General features: G+C 37.6%; 1 protein-coding gene across 1 annotated transcript in view; it reads left to right on the top strand.

The window, feature by feature from the left end:
* Glp2r (glucagon like peptide 2 receptor) overlaps positions 1-16,032 on the top strand; it is an 82,841-nt gene that overhangs the window by 25,660 nt on the left and 41,149 nt on the right. Inside the window, exon 5 of the mRNA XM_047543813.1 lies at positions 14,276-14,382. Coding sequence (XP_047399769.1) covers positions 14,276-14,382 — 107 coding nt within the window. The remainder of the gene's footprint in view (positions 1-14,275; positions 14,383-16,032) is intronic.

Here is a 16,032-nt window from a genome sequence, read left to right as displayed (position 1 = left end):
TAATTGCTAATGATGTTGAACATTTTTTCATGTATTTGTTAGTCATTTGTATTTTTCTTTTGAAAAGTGTCTAATTCGTCAGTTATTAATTGTTTTTTTTTTAGTTCTTTATATATTCTAGATATCAATCCTCTGTCAGAAGAGTAACCAGCAAAGATTTACTCCCATTCTGTAGGTTCTTTTTTCACCTTTCTAATTGTTTCCTTTACCATGCAGAAGCTTTTTAATTTGATGCCATCCCATTTATTAACTCTTGACATTATTTCCTGAGTTTTAGGGGTCCTACTGAGAAAGCCATTGCTTGTGCTTATATGCTGGAGTGCTGACCTATGTTTTCTTCTAGGAGTTGCCTAGTTCTTGTCTCACTCTGAGGTCTTTGATCCATTTTGAGTTGGTTTTTGTACAGGGTAAGAGATAAGGGTCTAGTCTCATTCTTCTGCATGTGGATAACCAGTTTTCCCAGCACCATTCATTAAAATGGTAGTCTTTTTTCCAATGTATGTTTTTGGCACCTTAGTCAAGGATCAGGACTACAGATGTGTGGGTTTGTCTCTGTGTCTTCTATTCTGTACCACTGGTCTATGTGTCTGTTTTTAATGCCAGCACCACACAGCATTTGTTACTCTAGCTCTGTAGTCTAATTTGAAGTCAGGTATGTGATGCCTCAAGCATTGCTTTTGGGGCTTAGAATTGCTTTGGCTATTCTGGGTCTTTTATTCTTTCAAGTGAATTTTAGAAGTGTTTTCTAGTTCTGTGAAGAATGTCATTAGTACATTGAATTTGTATATTACTTTTAGTAGAATGGCCATTTTTAACCATACTAATTCATCCTATCCATGAACATGGGAGGTCTTTCCCTCTTCTGGGTTCTCCTTTGATTTCTTTCTTCAGTGTTGTATAGTTTTCATTGTAGAGATCTTTCACCTCCTTGGTTAGATTTATTTTGATTTTTAAAAGTCTATTGTGAATAGGATGGGATGGTTTTCCTAATTTTTTTCTTAGCAGAATCATTGTTGGCATATTAATTTCATTTTTAATACATAAAATATCGGCAAGGTTTGAAAGCCAAAACTACATAAAAAGACACCTTACTCTTGACACCATGTCCTCCACCCTCTTCTTACCCATTCCCTATAGGCAATCACTTTTATTATTTTCTGGCTCATTCTTTCTGTTTTATTTATCATTTTATCATATTATTATTATCTATTATTGTTTTATTTATTTTTCTATATCATTTATTATCATTTTTATAATTATATCTTCTGTTTCTTTTTGCAAAACTAAGCAAATATGTAAATATGTTATTCCCCATTTTCCTCACACAGAAAGCTGTGTACAACATGCCTTACTATTTGTCTTATTTTTTTTCATTTAAACAACATATCCTGGAAATCATTTTATATCATTTCCTAGAAATATGTTTTCATAGCTACATTGCACTTCACACCATTTATCTACCATAGTGTTTTTCAGCACTAATCTGTGGTTATTTGGGTTGTTTCCAATCTTTTATTCTCAATAATGCCATAACCTTTATGTATACGTTGCTTCATATTTGTGGCAGTACATCTTTTGAAAGATTCCTAGAAATGGCATCACTGGAATAAAGACACACACACACACACACACACACACACACATACACTTGCATGCATATGTATATATTTGTATATACATGTATATGCATAATTTTATTAGATATTGACAAATACCCTCCGGAGGAGTTAAACCATTTCACTCTTCCTCAAGCAGTGCACAAGAGTGCTAATTTCCATGTTGTGTACTGCGCATTGGCATTTCATAAAGTTATCTGAGTGAATTAAGAGTTACTTGTTGGTACTAATAGTGAACTGGAGACTTTTTGGATTTTTGGATCCTCTAGGGAAGTAGTTAGGTTTTGGTAGTGTTCTAAGTATAGATGACAGTTTTAGAAAATTCTCTAAAGGAACACAAACTAACCTCACAGGTGCTCATTAATCACTTCAGCACACAACTACCTAACTTCCTACCACTAGTGCATGCATTTCTCTGCTGGTTCTTGGAGTCCACTTTGCCAAAATGCAGACAAGAAGTGCTGTGGAATTAATGCCCCTTGGGAGTAGCCCTCTATTGATGACTGGCAGGAGTTGGTACCTCAGCTCCCTGGGTCTTGAGGTGGTGATTCTAAGGCTTTCAGAGCTTCTCCAGTGGGATTCAGCTCCAGCTTCCCTTTGTGGTAACTGGCTTGATAATGCACCCTTTATTTCTCTCCTCTAACTTCTCTCTTCCTCTACTTTCATTCCAATCCTCCACTCAGGATCTGCTTCTTGGAAACACAAAATGAAGACACAGACAAACAAAAAACAAACATTTCTTCTCCTAATGTGTTCCTAGAAAGCACTGAACACATGCATATCTTTTTGGAAATACTAATTCAGAAAAAAATCATTTGATTATTTAATTAAATCATTAGTTTCATTTTTCCAATAAAACAATGTTAAAATTACCTAGTAAAGTCTTGATATGCCACCTGAATTATCAATTATTACAAACCACACTATATAGAAATGTGATACAATTCTCTACTTTCAAGATGCTTTTAATTTATTGGAGAATAGGATGAATTCAAACAAAGCATTAGTGAATAATATAATTGATGCCACAATTTGTGAAACAGACTCCAAGTGCTTTGACAATAAGAACTGACAGTAAGCAGAGAAGACTTCAAGTGGGTTTTCTACTAAGGTATGGATCTTAGCTGGTCTCAGAAATATGGAAGAGACAAACAAGAGCAGTTAGGGACCTGATAGGATTATAGGTGTCCTAATGAGGTCTAGAGTAAAAATAATTCTAGATGGAAATGCAATTGGGATTGATTTGCAAAAGCTCAAGAGCTATACAGAGAGTTCTCCATCCAGTTCACCACTATAAGAAATGTTAAAGGAGTTCCTAACATAGAAAGAAAATCGTACCACGTGGATATTTCAATCCACATAAAGATGAAGAATACTAGAGATGGTAAATATGGGGTAATTGTTAATCTTATTTTTAAAATGTCCTTAAAAGATAAGTGACTAGTTAAGCAAAAATAATAATAATCATTATGCATTTTAAAAATATGCATTGAAGTTATTGCAAAAAGGTCAGGGTGAGGGACATGGCAGTATGCTATTGTGAGGTTCTTAAACTACACATCAAGCAGAAAAATATTATTTTATGATAAACAATAATAAGATAAAGACATAGAATATAAAACTTAGAGCAGTCACTAAAAAGCAAAGCAAAGAATAAGAAGTCATTAATTAATGTCATGAAAAAAGAAAATATAGAATTAAAAACTCAATTTAAAAAAAGCCAGAAAAAGAAGAAAAGATAATTTTAAAATGGGACAGAGAGAAACCCAGTGGTTTTAAATTCAATCAGATAAATAACCACCTTATATGTAAATGTTCTAAATACCCCCAATTAATAGAAGTAGATTTTCAGGTTATATTAAGAAGAAAAACCAAAGCAAAACCCAATTATATGCTATCTAGAGAACACTTACTTTACAGACTCAGGTTAAAATTTAAAAGATGAAAAAGAGGCATACCATGCAAATATACTAATCAGAAAGAAGGAGGGATGGCTATTTTTGATATCAGACAAAATAGCTCTCAGAGTAATGTATATTACTAGGGTTACAGAGGGATCTTTATAATAGTGAATAGATAAATTCTCCATGAGAACATATCAATCCTAAATCTTAATACCTAGTAATAAATTCTTAAAGCTCATGAAGTCCAAACTGATAAAATTTAAGGAAGAAATAAACAACAAAATAATACCAGTTGCACACAAACTTTCCACAAATTGAAAAGGGAGAAATACTACCCAACTCAATCTATGAGGCCATCAATACACGGATTCCAAGATCAGACAAAAACATTATAAGATAATAAAATTTCTAACTGGTATTCCTCAGGAATGTACACAACAATCATTGGAAAAAATGTTAGCAAATTGAATCCAACAATATGAAACTCATAAATCATGACCAAATGCAGTTAAACCAAGAATACAATTTGTTGGTCTGATTAATCTGAAGATTAATCAATTAAATTCACCATATTAACAGACCAAAAAAGATGAACTAGGTGATCATTTCTATAGATGAAAAGAAAACATTTGACAAAATTTAAACTCCATTCATGATAAAAATTCTACATCTATTAGGGAGAGAAGGGGGCTCTCTCAAGTGGATAAAGCCACGGTAGGATGTATAATGATCTCCTAAAGATGTCCATGTCCTAATCTCCAGAACCTGAGAGTATTCACTTTTTATAACAAAAGGTCTTTTCAGATGTGATTGCGTTAAGGGTTTTGGGATAGGGAAATTATCCTGGATGATCCTGGTGGGCCCAATGTAAACATAAGTGTCCCAAGGAAAGGGGGATAGTGGAATTAAGGTCAGAGAAAGATGTAAGGATGAGAGAGGAGAGAAGATGCTATACTGCTGACTTTGAAGATTGAGCAAGAGGACCAGAGAAAAGAGATGCAGAAATAGAAAAGGCAAGTGAACAGATTATTCCCTGGAGCCGCCATCACTTTGTTATTAATTGAAGCTGATTTTGGACTTCTGACCTCCAGAACCATGGGAATTAAGTCCTATTATTTTAAATCACCAATTTTGTGGTACCATGTTACAGCAGCCACAGAAAGTTAATATTAAAGGAACCTTAAAAACCTTGCAACTAACACCATATTAATTGGTGAGTGACAGTTTTCCCCAAATATCTTTAACAAGGAAGTTATTCCATTTTCTCTACTTCTATTCAACATTGTACTGGAGGTCCCAGAGACAGAAATAAGCAAAAAAAGCAAACAAAGGGCACAGAATTTGGAAAAGAAGTAAAAATGTTGTTATTCACATATAGCATGATCATCCGTAAAATAATCCCAAGGAATATACACTAATTGAATTTAACAAGGTTTCAAGATACAGAACAAATAAAAAAAATCAATCATATTTTCATAAAGTAGCAATGAGTGATTGAAAATTGAAATTAAGAAAATAAAAACAGTATTAGAATATGAAACAAGCAAGGATATATTGGACAAAAAATGGGCTATATACTGAAAACTACAAAACTTTGTTGAGCAAAATTTTAAAAATCTAACTAAAGTGAGGGATAGGCCATGTTCATGGACTTAATAATTAGGATGTCAATCTCTTAAACGGATCCATAGTTTCAATGCAATTCCAATCAAAATCCAAGCAGGATTTTGGTAGAAATTAACAGGATGATTCTAGAATGTATATGAATCTGTAAGAGTCAATATAACTTTAAAACAGAACAAAGTCGGAAGACTTTGTAACTCAATTTAAGACTTACTATGAAGCTATCATAATCAAGGCAATGCAGTCCTGGCCTAAAGATAAATATATAAAGTAATGGAACAAAGGAGAGTCCAAAAACAAACCTAAACATATAAAATCAACTTGTTTTTGACAGAAGTGCCAGGACAACTCAATGGGAAAATAACATACTTCCTAACAAAGGGTGCCAGAACAATGGGATACTAGAAAACAAAACCAAAAATGGAAGCTCATCATCGCCTTGCACTGTACAAAAATGAACTAGAAATGGATCACAGACCTAAGTGCTTTATATTTTAGGATAAAACATAGCTTAAAATCTTAATGCTCTTGGGTTAAAAAAAAAGGTTTTAAAAACAGGACACAAAATAACACACTAGAAAAGAATAAGTTGATATATTGCACTTCATCAAAACCAAAAGTTTCTGCTTTTCTAAATATGTGATTAAGAAAATTAAAAGGAAATACAGAGAGGTTTTCAAGATGGCGGCCTAGAGGGCGGCTGCATTTCATGTTGCTCCAGGACGCAGGATTCAAAAGAGGAGATAGTGAGAGACTTGGGACCAACTCAAAGCCGCCAGGTGAGTCTCTCCCGTTGGAGAGGCGTCCCGGATGGGGCAGTAGCCCTGGAACGCAGGGAACTTTGTGAAGTGGAGTTGCTCGGCGAGACGCCCCTCCCCACACTGGAGCGGTAAACTCAGACAACTGGGATCATCGTAGAGGAGGCGGCTCGCACAGCGCTTGGACTTGGAGTGACCACTGGGGCTCTGGGCGGCTGCCTGAGGAGGAGCTGCGTGGTGAGCTGTTTGGATGCAAAACGACCACTTCTGAACACCGGGGGGTTGCCCGGAGGAAGAGGAGAAGCGCAGCGGGTCGCTTGGTCTAGGAGTGACTGCATCAGAGCCACAGGCGGCTGCCTGAGGAGGAAGCGAGTGGTGAGTTGTTTGGACTCAAAGCGACCGCTCCTGAACACAGGTGGCCTGCCTGGAGGAGGAGCGCGGTGGGTTGCTTGGTTTCCGAGCGACCGCTCCTGAACACCCGGGGGGCTTCCCCGAGGAGGAGGAGGAGGAACAGGGCGGGTCACTTGGACTCGGAGTGACTGCCTAGGGCTACGGGTGGTTGGCGGGAGGAGGAGACGCTAAGTGAGTTGCTTGGATTCCTAGTGACTGTGTCGGAACACCGGGCGGCTGTCCGGAGGAAGAGCTGTGTGGCGGGTCTCTGGGTCTCGGAGCTATTGTACGGGGCTCCAGGTGGCAGCTCAGAGGAGGGGCTGCATAGCCAGGCGATTAGGTGCAGAGCAGGGTCCCAGGAGCTAGGTGGCTTCTTGGTGGAAGAGCCGCACAGAGACACGCCTAGGGGCGGAGCGAAGTTTCCAGGACTGCGGGCAGATTCTCTGAGGAGAGGCAGCCTAAGGAGACTCGTCTGCAAAGGGTGAGGCTCCCAGGCCCAGGAGGTAGGTCCAGGCCCCTGGGAACGTTGCAGAGGAAGACAGCCCAGCCCAGGCGGTAGTTGTAGATTGAGGGGAACCTCTAGGAGGGCAACTGACCAGCGAGACCTCCCCACTGGGTGAGTCTTCCCTGCCAAGTGAGGTTTCTCACAAGGACAGTAAAACCAGAGACACAGGGACAAACAGGCCTTTCCTCAGCCCTCAGCCTAGTTCCCCTTTGGATAACCATTGGTCAACAAGTGGAGGCATCTCTGCCCACTATCAGGGAATATACCCCACCTGAGGGTCACCAACCCTAGAGAGGCAGCTTCCTTGTGGAGCACCGCATTATCATCTTCCTCCAAGACTGCAGGCTACTATAGGATAAGAGGGGATGTACTAGTAATCTTCAGGGACATTATAAGTCAATAGAGGAAATCTGCAATATCTTAATGACCCACTGATTCCTGAACAATATGAGAAAACAAGGGAAGAAAATGTCCCAAACAAATCTAAATGTTACATCAATAAAATCCAACGACAGCATGGCAGAAGAAATGACAGAAAGGGAGTTTAGAATGTACATAATTAAAATGATCAGGGAAGCAAACGATGAGATGAAAGAGCAAATGCAGGCATTGAATGATAGCACCAATCGACAGTTAAAAGAGCAAATACGGGAAGCAAAAGATCATTTCAATAAAGAGTTAGAGATATTGAAAAAAAACCAAACAGAAATCCTTGAAATGAAGGAAACAATAAACCAAATTAAGAACTCCATAGAAAGCATAACCAATAGGATAGAACACCTGGAAGACAGAACCTCAGATATTGAAGACAAAATATTTAACCTTGAAAACAAAGCTGAACAAACCGAGAAGATGGTAAGAAATCATGAACAGAATCTCCAAGAACTATGGGATATCATGAAAAGGCCAAATTTGAGAATTATTGGGATTGAGGAAGGTTTAGAGAAACAAACCAAAGGAATGAACAATCTATTCAATGAAATAACATCAGAAAATTTCCCAAATCTGAAGAATGAAATGGAAAATCAAGTCCAAGAGGCTTATAGGACTCCAAATACACAAAATTACAACAGACCCACACCAAGGCACATTATAATGAAAATACCTAACATACAAAATAAAGACAGAATTTTAAAGGCTGTGAGAGAAAAGAACCAAATTACATTCAGGGGGAAACCAATACGGATATCAGCAGATTTTTCAATCCAGACCCTAAAAGCTAGAAGGGCCTGGAACAACATTTTTCAAGCTCTGAAAGAAAATGGATGTCAACCAAGAATCTTATACCCAGCAAAACTTACCTTCAAATTTGATGATGAAATAAAATCATTCCATGATAAACAAAAGCTAAAAGAATTTACAAAAAGAAAGCCAGCATTACAGAACATTCTCAGCAAAATATTCCACGAGGAAGAGATAAAAAACAAAGAAGCAAATCAGCAAACGGAGGAATTTTCCTAAAGGAACTGTCAAATAAAGGAGGAACCAAGGTGTGTCAAAAAATAAATAAATAAATAAATAAAAAAAATTTAAAAAATGAACCAAATGACTGGGAATACAAATCATATCTCAATAATAACCCTGAATGTTAATGGCCTGAATTCATCAATCAAAAGACATAGACTGGCAGATTGGATTAAAAAGAAAGATCCAACAATATGTCGCCTGCAAGAGACTCACCTCATAGAAAGAGATACCCATAGACTAAAGGTGAAAGGATGGGGAAAAACATACCATGCACATGGACTCAGCAAAAAAGCTGGAGTATCCATCCTCATTTCAGATAATGTGGACTTCAAGCCAAAGTTAGTCAGAAGGGATAAAGAAGGACATTTCATACTGCTTAAGGGAAGCATAAATCAGCAAGATATAACAATCATAAACATCTATGCCCCAAACTGTGGCTCATCCATGTATGTCAAACAAATCCTTCTCAATTTTAGAAACCAAAGAGACCATAATACAATAATACTAGGTGATTTTAACACACCTCTCTCACCACTGGACAGATCTTCCAAACAAAAATTGAACAAAGAAACCATAGATCTCAATAACACAATCAATAATTTAGACTTAACAGACATTTATAGAATATACCATCCAACCAAGAGCGAATACACTTTCTTCTCAGCAGCACATGGATCCTTCTCTAAAATAGACCATATATTATGCCACAAAGCTAATGTTAGCAAATACAAGAAGATAGAGACACTACCTTGTATTCTATCAGATCATAATGGATTGAAGTTAGAAATAAATGAAAGAGTAAAAAACAGAAACTTCTCCAACACCTGGAGATTAAACAATATGCTATTATATGATGAATGGATAACAGAAGATATTAGGAAGGAAATTAAAAAATTCTTAGAGGTAAATGATAACAAAGAAACATCATATCAAAATCTCTGGGACACTATGAAAGCAGTACTTAGAGGAAAATTTATTTCATGGAGCGCATTTAATAAAAGAAGTAAAACTCAACAAGTAAATGACCTAACACTACAGCTCAAAGCCCTAGAAAAAGAACAGACCAACACCAAAAGTAGTCGAAGACAGGAAATAGTTAAACTCAGAGCTGAAATCAATGAAATTGAAACAAAAGAAACAATACAAAAAATTGACAAAATAAATAGTTGGTTCTTCAAAAAAATAAACAAAATTGATAAACCTTTAGCCACACTAACAAAGAGAAGACGAGAGAAAACCCAAATCACAAAAATTCAGAATGAACAAGGAAATATCACAACAGACACGACTGAAATACAAAACATAATTAGAAGCTATTTTGAAAATCTATACTCCACCAAAATAGAAAATTTCGAAGTCATCAACAGGTTTCTAGAGACATATGAATTGCCTAAACTGAACAAGGAGGACATACACAATTTAAATAGACCAATTTCAAGTAATGAAATAGAAGAAGTCATCAAAAGCCTACCAACAAAGAAAAGTCCAGGACCAGATGGGTTCTCAGCCGAGTTCTACAAAACCTTTAAAGAAGAGCTCATTCCAATACTTCTCAAACTATTCCATAAAATAGAAGAGGAGGGAACCCTCCCAAACTCATTCTATGAAGCCAATATTACCCTGATACCTAAACCAGACAGAAACACATCGAGGAAAGAAAATTTCAGACCAATATGCTTAATGAACATTGACGCAAAAATTCTCAACAAAATTTTAGCAAATCGCATACAAAAACATATTAAAAAGATAGTGCACCATGATCAAGGGATGCAAGATTGGTTCAACATCAGGAAATCAATAAATGTCATTCACCATATCAATAGACTTAAAGTCAGGTATCACATGATTATTTCAATAGATGCAGAAAAAGCATTTGATAAAATACAGCACCCCTTCATGCTCAAAACACTAGAAAAAATAGGGATAGTGGGAATATTCCTTAACATTGTAAAGGCCATCTATGCTAAGCCCATGGCTAATATCATTCTAAATGGTGAAAAACTGAAAGCATTCCCCCTAAAAACTGGAACAAGGCAAGGATGCCCTCTTTCACCACTTCTTTTCAATATCGTCCTTGAAACTCTAGCCAGAGCAATTAGACAGACCAAAGAAATTAAAGGGATACGAATAGGAAAAGAAGAACTCAAACTATCCCCGTTTGCTGATGATATGATTATATACTTAGAGGAACCAGGAAATTCCACCAGAAAACTTTTAGATCTCATAAGTGAATTCAGTAAAGTAGTGGGATATAAGATCAATACACATAAATCTAAGGCATTTTTATACATAAGTGATGAATCTTCAGAAAGAGAAATTAGGAAAACTACCCCATTCACAATAGCTTCGAAAAAAATAAAATACTTGGGAATCAATCTCACAAAAGAGGTGAAAGAACTCTATAATGAGAACTATAGAACACTAAAGAAAGAAATTAATGAAAATCTTAGAAGATGGAAAGATCGCCCATGTTCTTGGATAGTAAGAATTAATATTGTCAAAATGGCCATACTACCAAAAGTGCTATACAGATTCAATGCAATTCCAATTAAAATTCCAATGATGTACCTTACAGAAATAGAGCAAGCAATTATGAAATTCATCTGGAAGAATAAAAAACCCAGAATAGCTAAAGCAATCCTTGACAGAAAGAGTGAAGCAGGGGGTATCGCAATACCAGATCTTCAACTCTACTACAAAGCAATAGTAACAAAAACGGCATGGTATTGGTACCAAAATAGAAAGGTGGATCAATGGTACAGAATAGAGGACACGGACACAAACCCAAATAAATATAATTTTCTCATACTAGACAAAGGGGCCAAAAATATGCAATGGAGAAAAGATAGCCTCTTCAACAAATGGTGCTGGGAGAATTGGAAATCCATATGCAACAGAATGAAACTAAACCCATATCTCTCACCATGCACGAAACTAAACTCAAAATGGATTAAGGATCTCGGAATCAGACCAGAGACCTTGCATCTTATAGAAGAAAAAGTAGGTCCAGAGCTTCAACATGTCGGCTTAGGACCAGACTTCCTCAACAGGACTCCCATAGCACAAGAAATAAAAACAAGAATCAATAACTGGGATAGATTCAAACTAAAAAGCTTTCTCTCAGCAAAGGAAACTATCAGCAATGCAAAGAAAGAGCCTACAGAGTGGGAGAAAATCTTTGCCAATCATACTTCAGATAGAGCACTAATCTCCAGAATCTATAAAGAACTCAAAAAACTCTACACCAAGAATGCAAATAATCCAATTGACAAATGGGCTAAGGAAATGAATAGACACTTCACAGAAGAAGATCTACAAGCAATCAACAAACATATGGAAAAATGTTCAACATCTCTAGTAATAAGAGAAATGCAAATCAAAACCACCCTAAGATTCCATCTCACCCCAATTAGAATGGCGATTATCAAGAATACAAGCAACAACAGGTGTTGGCAAGGATGTGGGGAGAAAGGTACACTCATACATTGCTGGTGGGGCTACAAACTAGTGCAGCCACTCTGGAAAGCAGTGTGGAGACTCCTTAGAAAACTTGGAATGGAACCACCATTTGACCCAGCTATCCCACTCCTTGGCCTATACCCAAAGGACTTAAAATCAGGATATTACAGAGATACAGCCACATCAATGTTCATAGCTGCTCAGTTCACAGTAGCCAGATTGTGGAACCAACCTAGATGTCCTTCAATTGATGAATGGATAAAGAAACTGTGGTATATATATACAATGGAATATTACTCAGCCATAAAGAATGATAAAATTATGGCATTTGCAGGCAAATGGATGAAATTGGAGAATATCATGCTAAGTGAGATAAGCCAATCTCAAAAAACCAAAAGACGAATGATATCGCTAATAAGTGAATGATGACACATAATGGGGGGTGGGAGGGGTTAGTGTTAGGGTTAGAGTTAGGGTTAGGGAGGGGGGCAAGAATGGAGGAAGGAAGGACTGTATAGAGGGAAAAGAGGGGTGGGAGAGGTGGGGGGGGGAGGGAAAAAATAACAGAATGAATCAAACAACATTACCCTATGTAAATGTATGATTACACAAATGGTATGCCTTTACGCCATGTACAGAGAAACAACATGTATCCCATTTGTTTACAATAAAACAACACAAAACAAAAAAGAGTCAGGGCTGGTAGAAGTACGCAGTATAATCCTTCTGAAAGATTGTATTTTGAAGCAAAAGCTTGTAAATATATTTACTTTTGGTCTAGTAATTTCACTTTTTCATAAAATACTGCTGCCTAAGAAAATAATAATGAATATTAATTAAAAAAAAAGGAAATACACAGAATGAAAGAAGATACTTATAAGACATGTATTTGACAAAAGGTTTGACTCTAGAATATGAAAAGAACTTTGCAACTCAAAAATTAGAAGAGAAAGAGCTCGATTTAAAAGATGGACAAATATTTGCATAAGTACTTTATCCATTAAAATATGCAGATGGTAAATAAGCAATGAAAAGATTCTCAAGATCATATTTATTAGGAAAGTACAAATTATAACTACAATGAGGTACTCCATCATACCCCTTAGAATGGTTAAAATTTAAGACTTATTGTATTATATATTGGGGGAATGCAGAGGAGTTGGAAATCTCATACTTAGCTGATGGGTATATAAATTGGTACAACTTCTTTAGAAAACAGTTTGACAGTTTCTTAAGAAGTCAAACTATACACCATACTATTCCACCATTCAATTTCTAGGTATTTATATGAGAGAAATACAAACCTATGTCCACACAAGGACTTGTACAGAAATGTTCATAGAAACTTTGTGAGAACAATTCAAATGTCCATCAATAGGCGAGAGGTTACTAAAGTGTGGTATTTTCACAGTGGAATGCTACTCAGCAATGAAAAGAGAGCAAACTATTGAAACATGGTATGGCATAGATGAACCTCAAAATAAGTATTCTGGATTAGATAAGCCTGAAAAAGAGCACATATCAAAACAGTCTATTTATATAAAATTTTAGTAAATGCAAACTGATCTCTAATGACAGAAAGCAGAGCAGTATTACCCTGGGTGTGGGGTGACTGGCCATGAGCTAGCGGTGGGGGCAAGGGGAGATGTATTACAAAGAGTCACAGCAAACTTTTGGGGAGGTTATGGAAACGTTCGTTATTTTGATTGTGTCGATAAAATCAAAGATAAATTTATTTGTTCAGATTTATCAATTTTTATGCTCATTGTATGTACAGTTTATGGTGTATCAATTACATATCACAAATTATGCAAGCAAGTTCAATACCTAATTTGGTAGGTATTAACTATTTACCGTGGGATTTTGTACAGAAAGTTATTAAGAAATATAATATTTTTAAATTGTTCTAGTTTGTTATACATGACAGTAGAATGCAATTTATACATTTTGATAGATCATACATAAATACCTTGACTGCAATATACATAATGGATTGAGGGAGAAGGTGGAACTCTGTTGGAAAATTGCACTTAATAACACAGAATTTCTAATAAATGATCTCTGTTCACACTCAGGCTATCATGGAAACATTACTTAGAGAAAACATTACCCAGTTCTATTGGGCCATCTTCAAAGAAATCATCTATGAAAAATCACTTTAGGAAGGATTCAATCAGATAGAAATTTGGCCTAATCCTCTGGGGAGGATTAGGAAGAGACTCCAGGAATAGCACTCCCTTGGACAAAGAGTTGGTCCTCATTTCCTAGATATCCTCTTGTCCCCAGATGCAGCTTATGATATTGTGACTCTCGGGCATCAGTGCTGGGATATGGATCCAGTCATGGGGTGAGATCCACTGTGGGCTCTGAGGTGTGTCAGAGAGCAGTCCAAGTCACCCTGCATGGAGGTCAACAAGGAGAGCAAAGGAGAGGTTTAGAAACATGGTGGGGGACCTGGACACAGTCTATGCCTAGACCCATCGTGGCCCTGGATTTGCAGCTGGGGGTTGTAGGCTCTGCCTTGATCATCATCTGTTCTTCCTCTGTGTTCAGGTGGAGAATTATGCCTTGCTGTCAACTTTGCAGCTGATGTACACTGTGGGATACTCCCTCTCTCTTGTCTCCCTCCTCCTGGCTCTTACACTCCTTTTGTTTCTTCGGTGAGTAGAACTTCTGCAGATGTACAATCAGGCATGTATCATGCATTTACTCAATGGCTACCTCTAGAAAGCAGTATTAGGCAGAATGATGTCATGGTTCACCAGAATCGGAAGTGACCTGAAAGTCTTCAGTGCATCCCTCCCATTTTGCAGATGGAGAGAAAGAAAGGAGTTATCTAAGTTCCAGTGAGAGACATTGAATTGTTACTGGCCATAAATCCAGACTGACACACAGCTAGAACATGAATCCAGGACTCCTTTGGATTAGATGCCATCTGTGCCCTCACCCTAGTCTCAATCCCTGATCACACTCATTACTACCACACCCCCTTCTTACCACAACTCTATCAGAGCCATTATACTTACAGAAGAGATTAAGAAACTTCCTTCAAGGTAAGTGGATGGTGGAGCTGGGATTTTAACCCAGCATCCTTGAACTCCATTTAGCTGTTAATTACTTAAGTGCTTCCTTCCAGCACTTCATATGCTTCAAGTCATTTAAATCTCTTCCTAATTCAAGTTAAGATTAATTCTGATCCTAGGAGATTAGTGTTAATATTGTCCCCTTTTAAGTGAGTTAACTGAAATATGGAGAGACAAAGTAACTTGTCCAAGCTCACACAGCCCCTAGGTGATGGAACCAGGGTCCGAGCATTTTTGCTTGTACTGTCTTTCAGAATTCAAAGCCTCAATGATTTTACTAAATCACATTTTTAGGTATCACCCAAGTGAGATATTTATAGACCCGCTGGGGAGCCCTCAAAGGCTGTCCTGTGGTCTTGGCCCGTTAAGAAACACAAGTGAGTATAACATGGCAGAATGAGGCTTCAGCACCAGTGCAGGAGACTGGCGGGAACCCTGGAAATGATGTGGGTGCTAGTTCCAGGGCACCTCCCGCACTGGGATCTGCTAGCCCCAGGTCTGAATCTCATTTGACTTCCCCAACTCCAGAATGTTCTGTGGTTCTCAGAGCAGAGTCCTGACCATCTACCCCACTGAAAGAACGGTTCTTGAGCTTTGGTAGCGTTCTACAGCCTGTACCCTCTGACTACCTATGACCTCCCTCTACACGTTTCCAAAGTCCCTGAACCAATTCAGGATAAAATAACTGCTCAACCCTGCAGGAAGCAATGCCAGCTGAGCCTGGGTTAACCAATATCTGTTTTGCCTTAGACTCCAGAAGGAGCAAGGCTCAGTCTCTGCCCACTGTTTGTCAGGCAGGAGGAAGCATACATCATAAAATACAAGAACCTGCCTTGAGTTCTTTAATAAGTAATAGCTCTAAACCAAAGTAGGATGGGGTATGTGCTGCACAGGAGGTGCAGTGGTGGAAAGGAGTCCTTTGGTTAGAGAGACTGAGGATGCACTATGTCACATCAGCTTGTATGACAAAGAGTCACTAGGAGGTTCCAGGGAGAGGAACTGAACTGGTATTGTTCTGAACACTTATTAGATGCATTTTAAATGAATGAACTCCCCCATGCCTCTGAGACAAATGCTTTTCTTCTCACAGGCAGCAGAGCCTCGGAGAGCCATACTTTAGCCTCAGAGATTCTGGGTTTGAATCTCAACTCTATTAATTAATGTGGTGGGACTTTGGACCAGCAACTGAACCTTCCTACTTCAGTTCCACCATTTATGAAATCAGGG

Source organism: Sciurus carolinensis, chromosome 3 (assembly GCF_902686445.1).
Source record: "Sciurus carolinensis chromosome 3, mSciCar1.2, whole genome shotgun sequence".
Classification (NCBI taxonomy): domain Eukaryota; kingdom Metazoa; phylum Chordata; class Mammalia; order Rodentia; family Sciuridae; genus Sciurus; species Sciurus carolinensis.
Note: the sequence above shows the minus strand (reverse complement) of the source record. Positions and strands in the feature narration are given on the sequence as shown.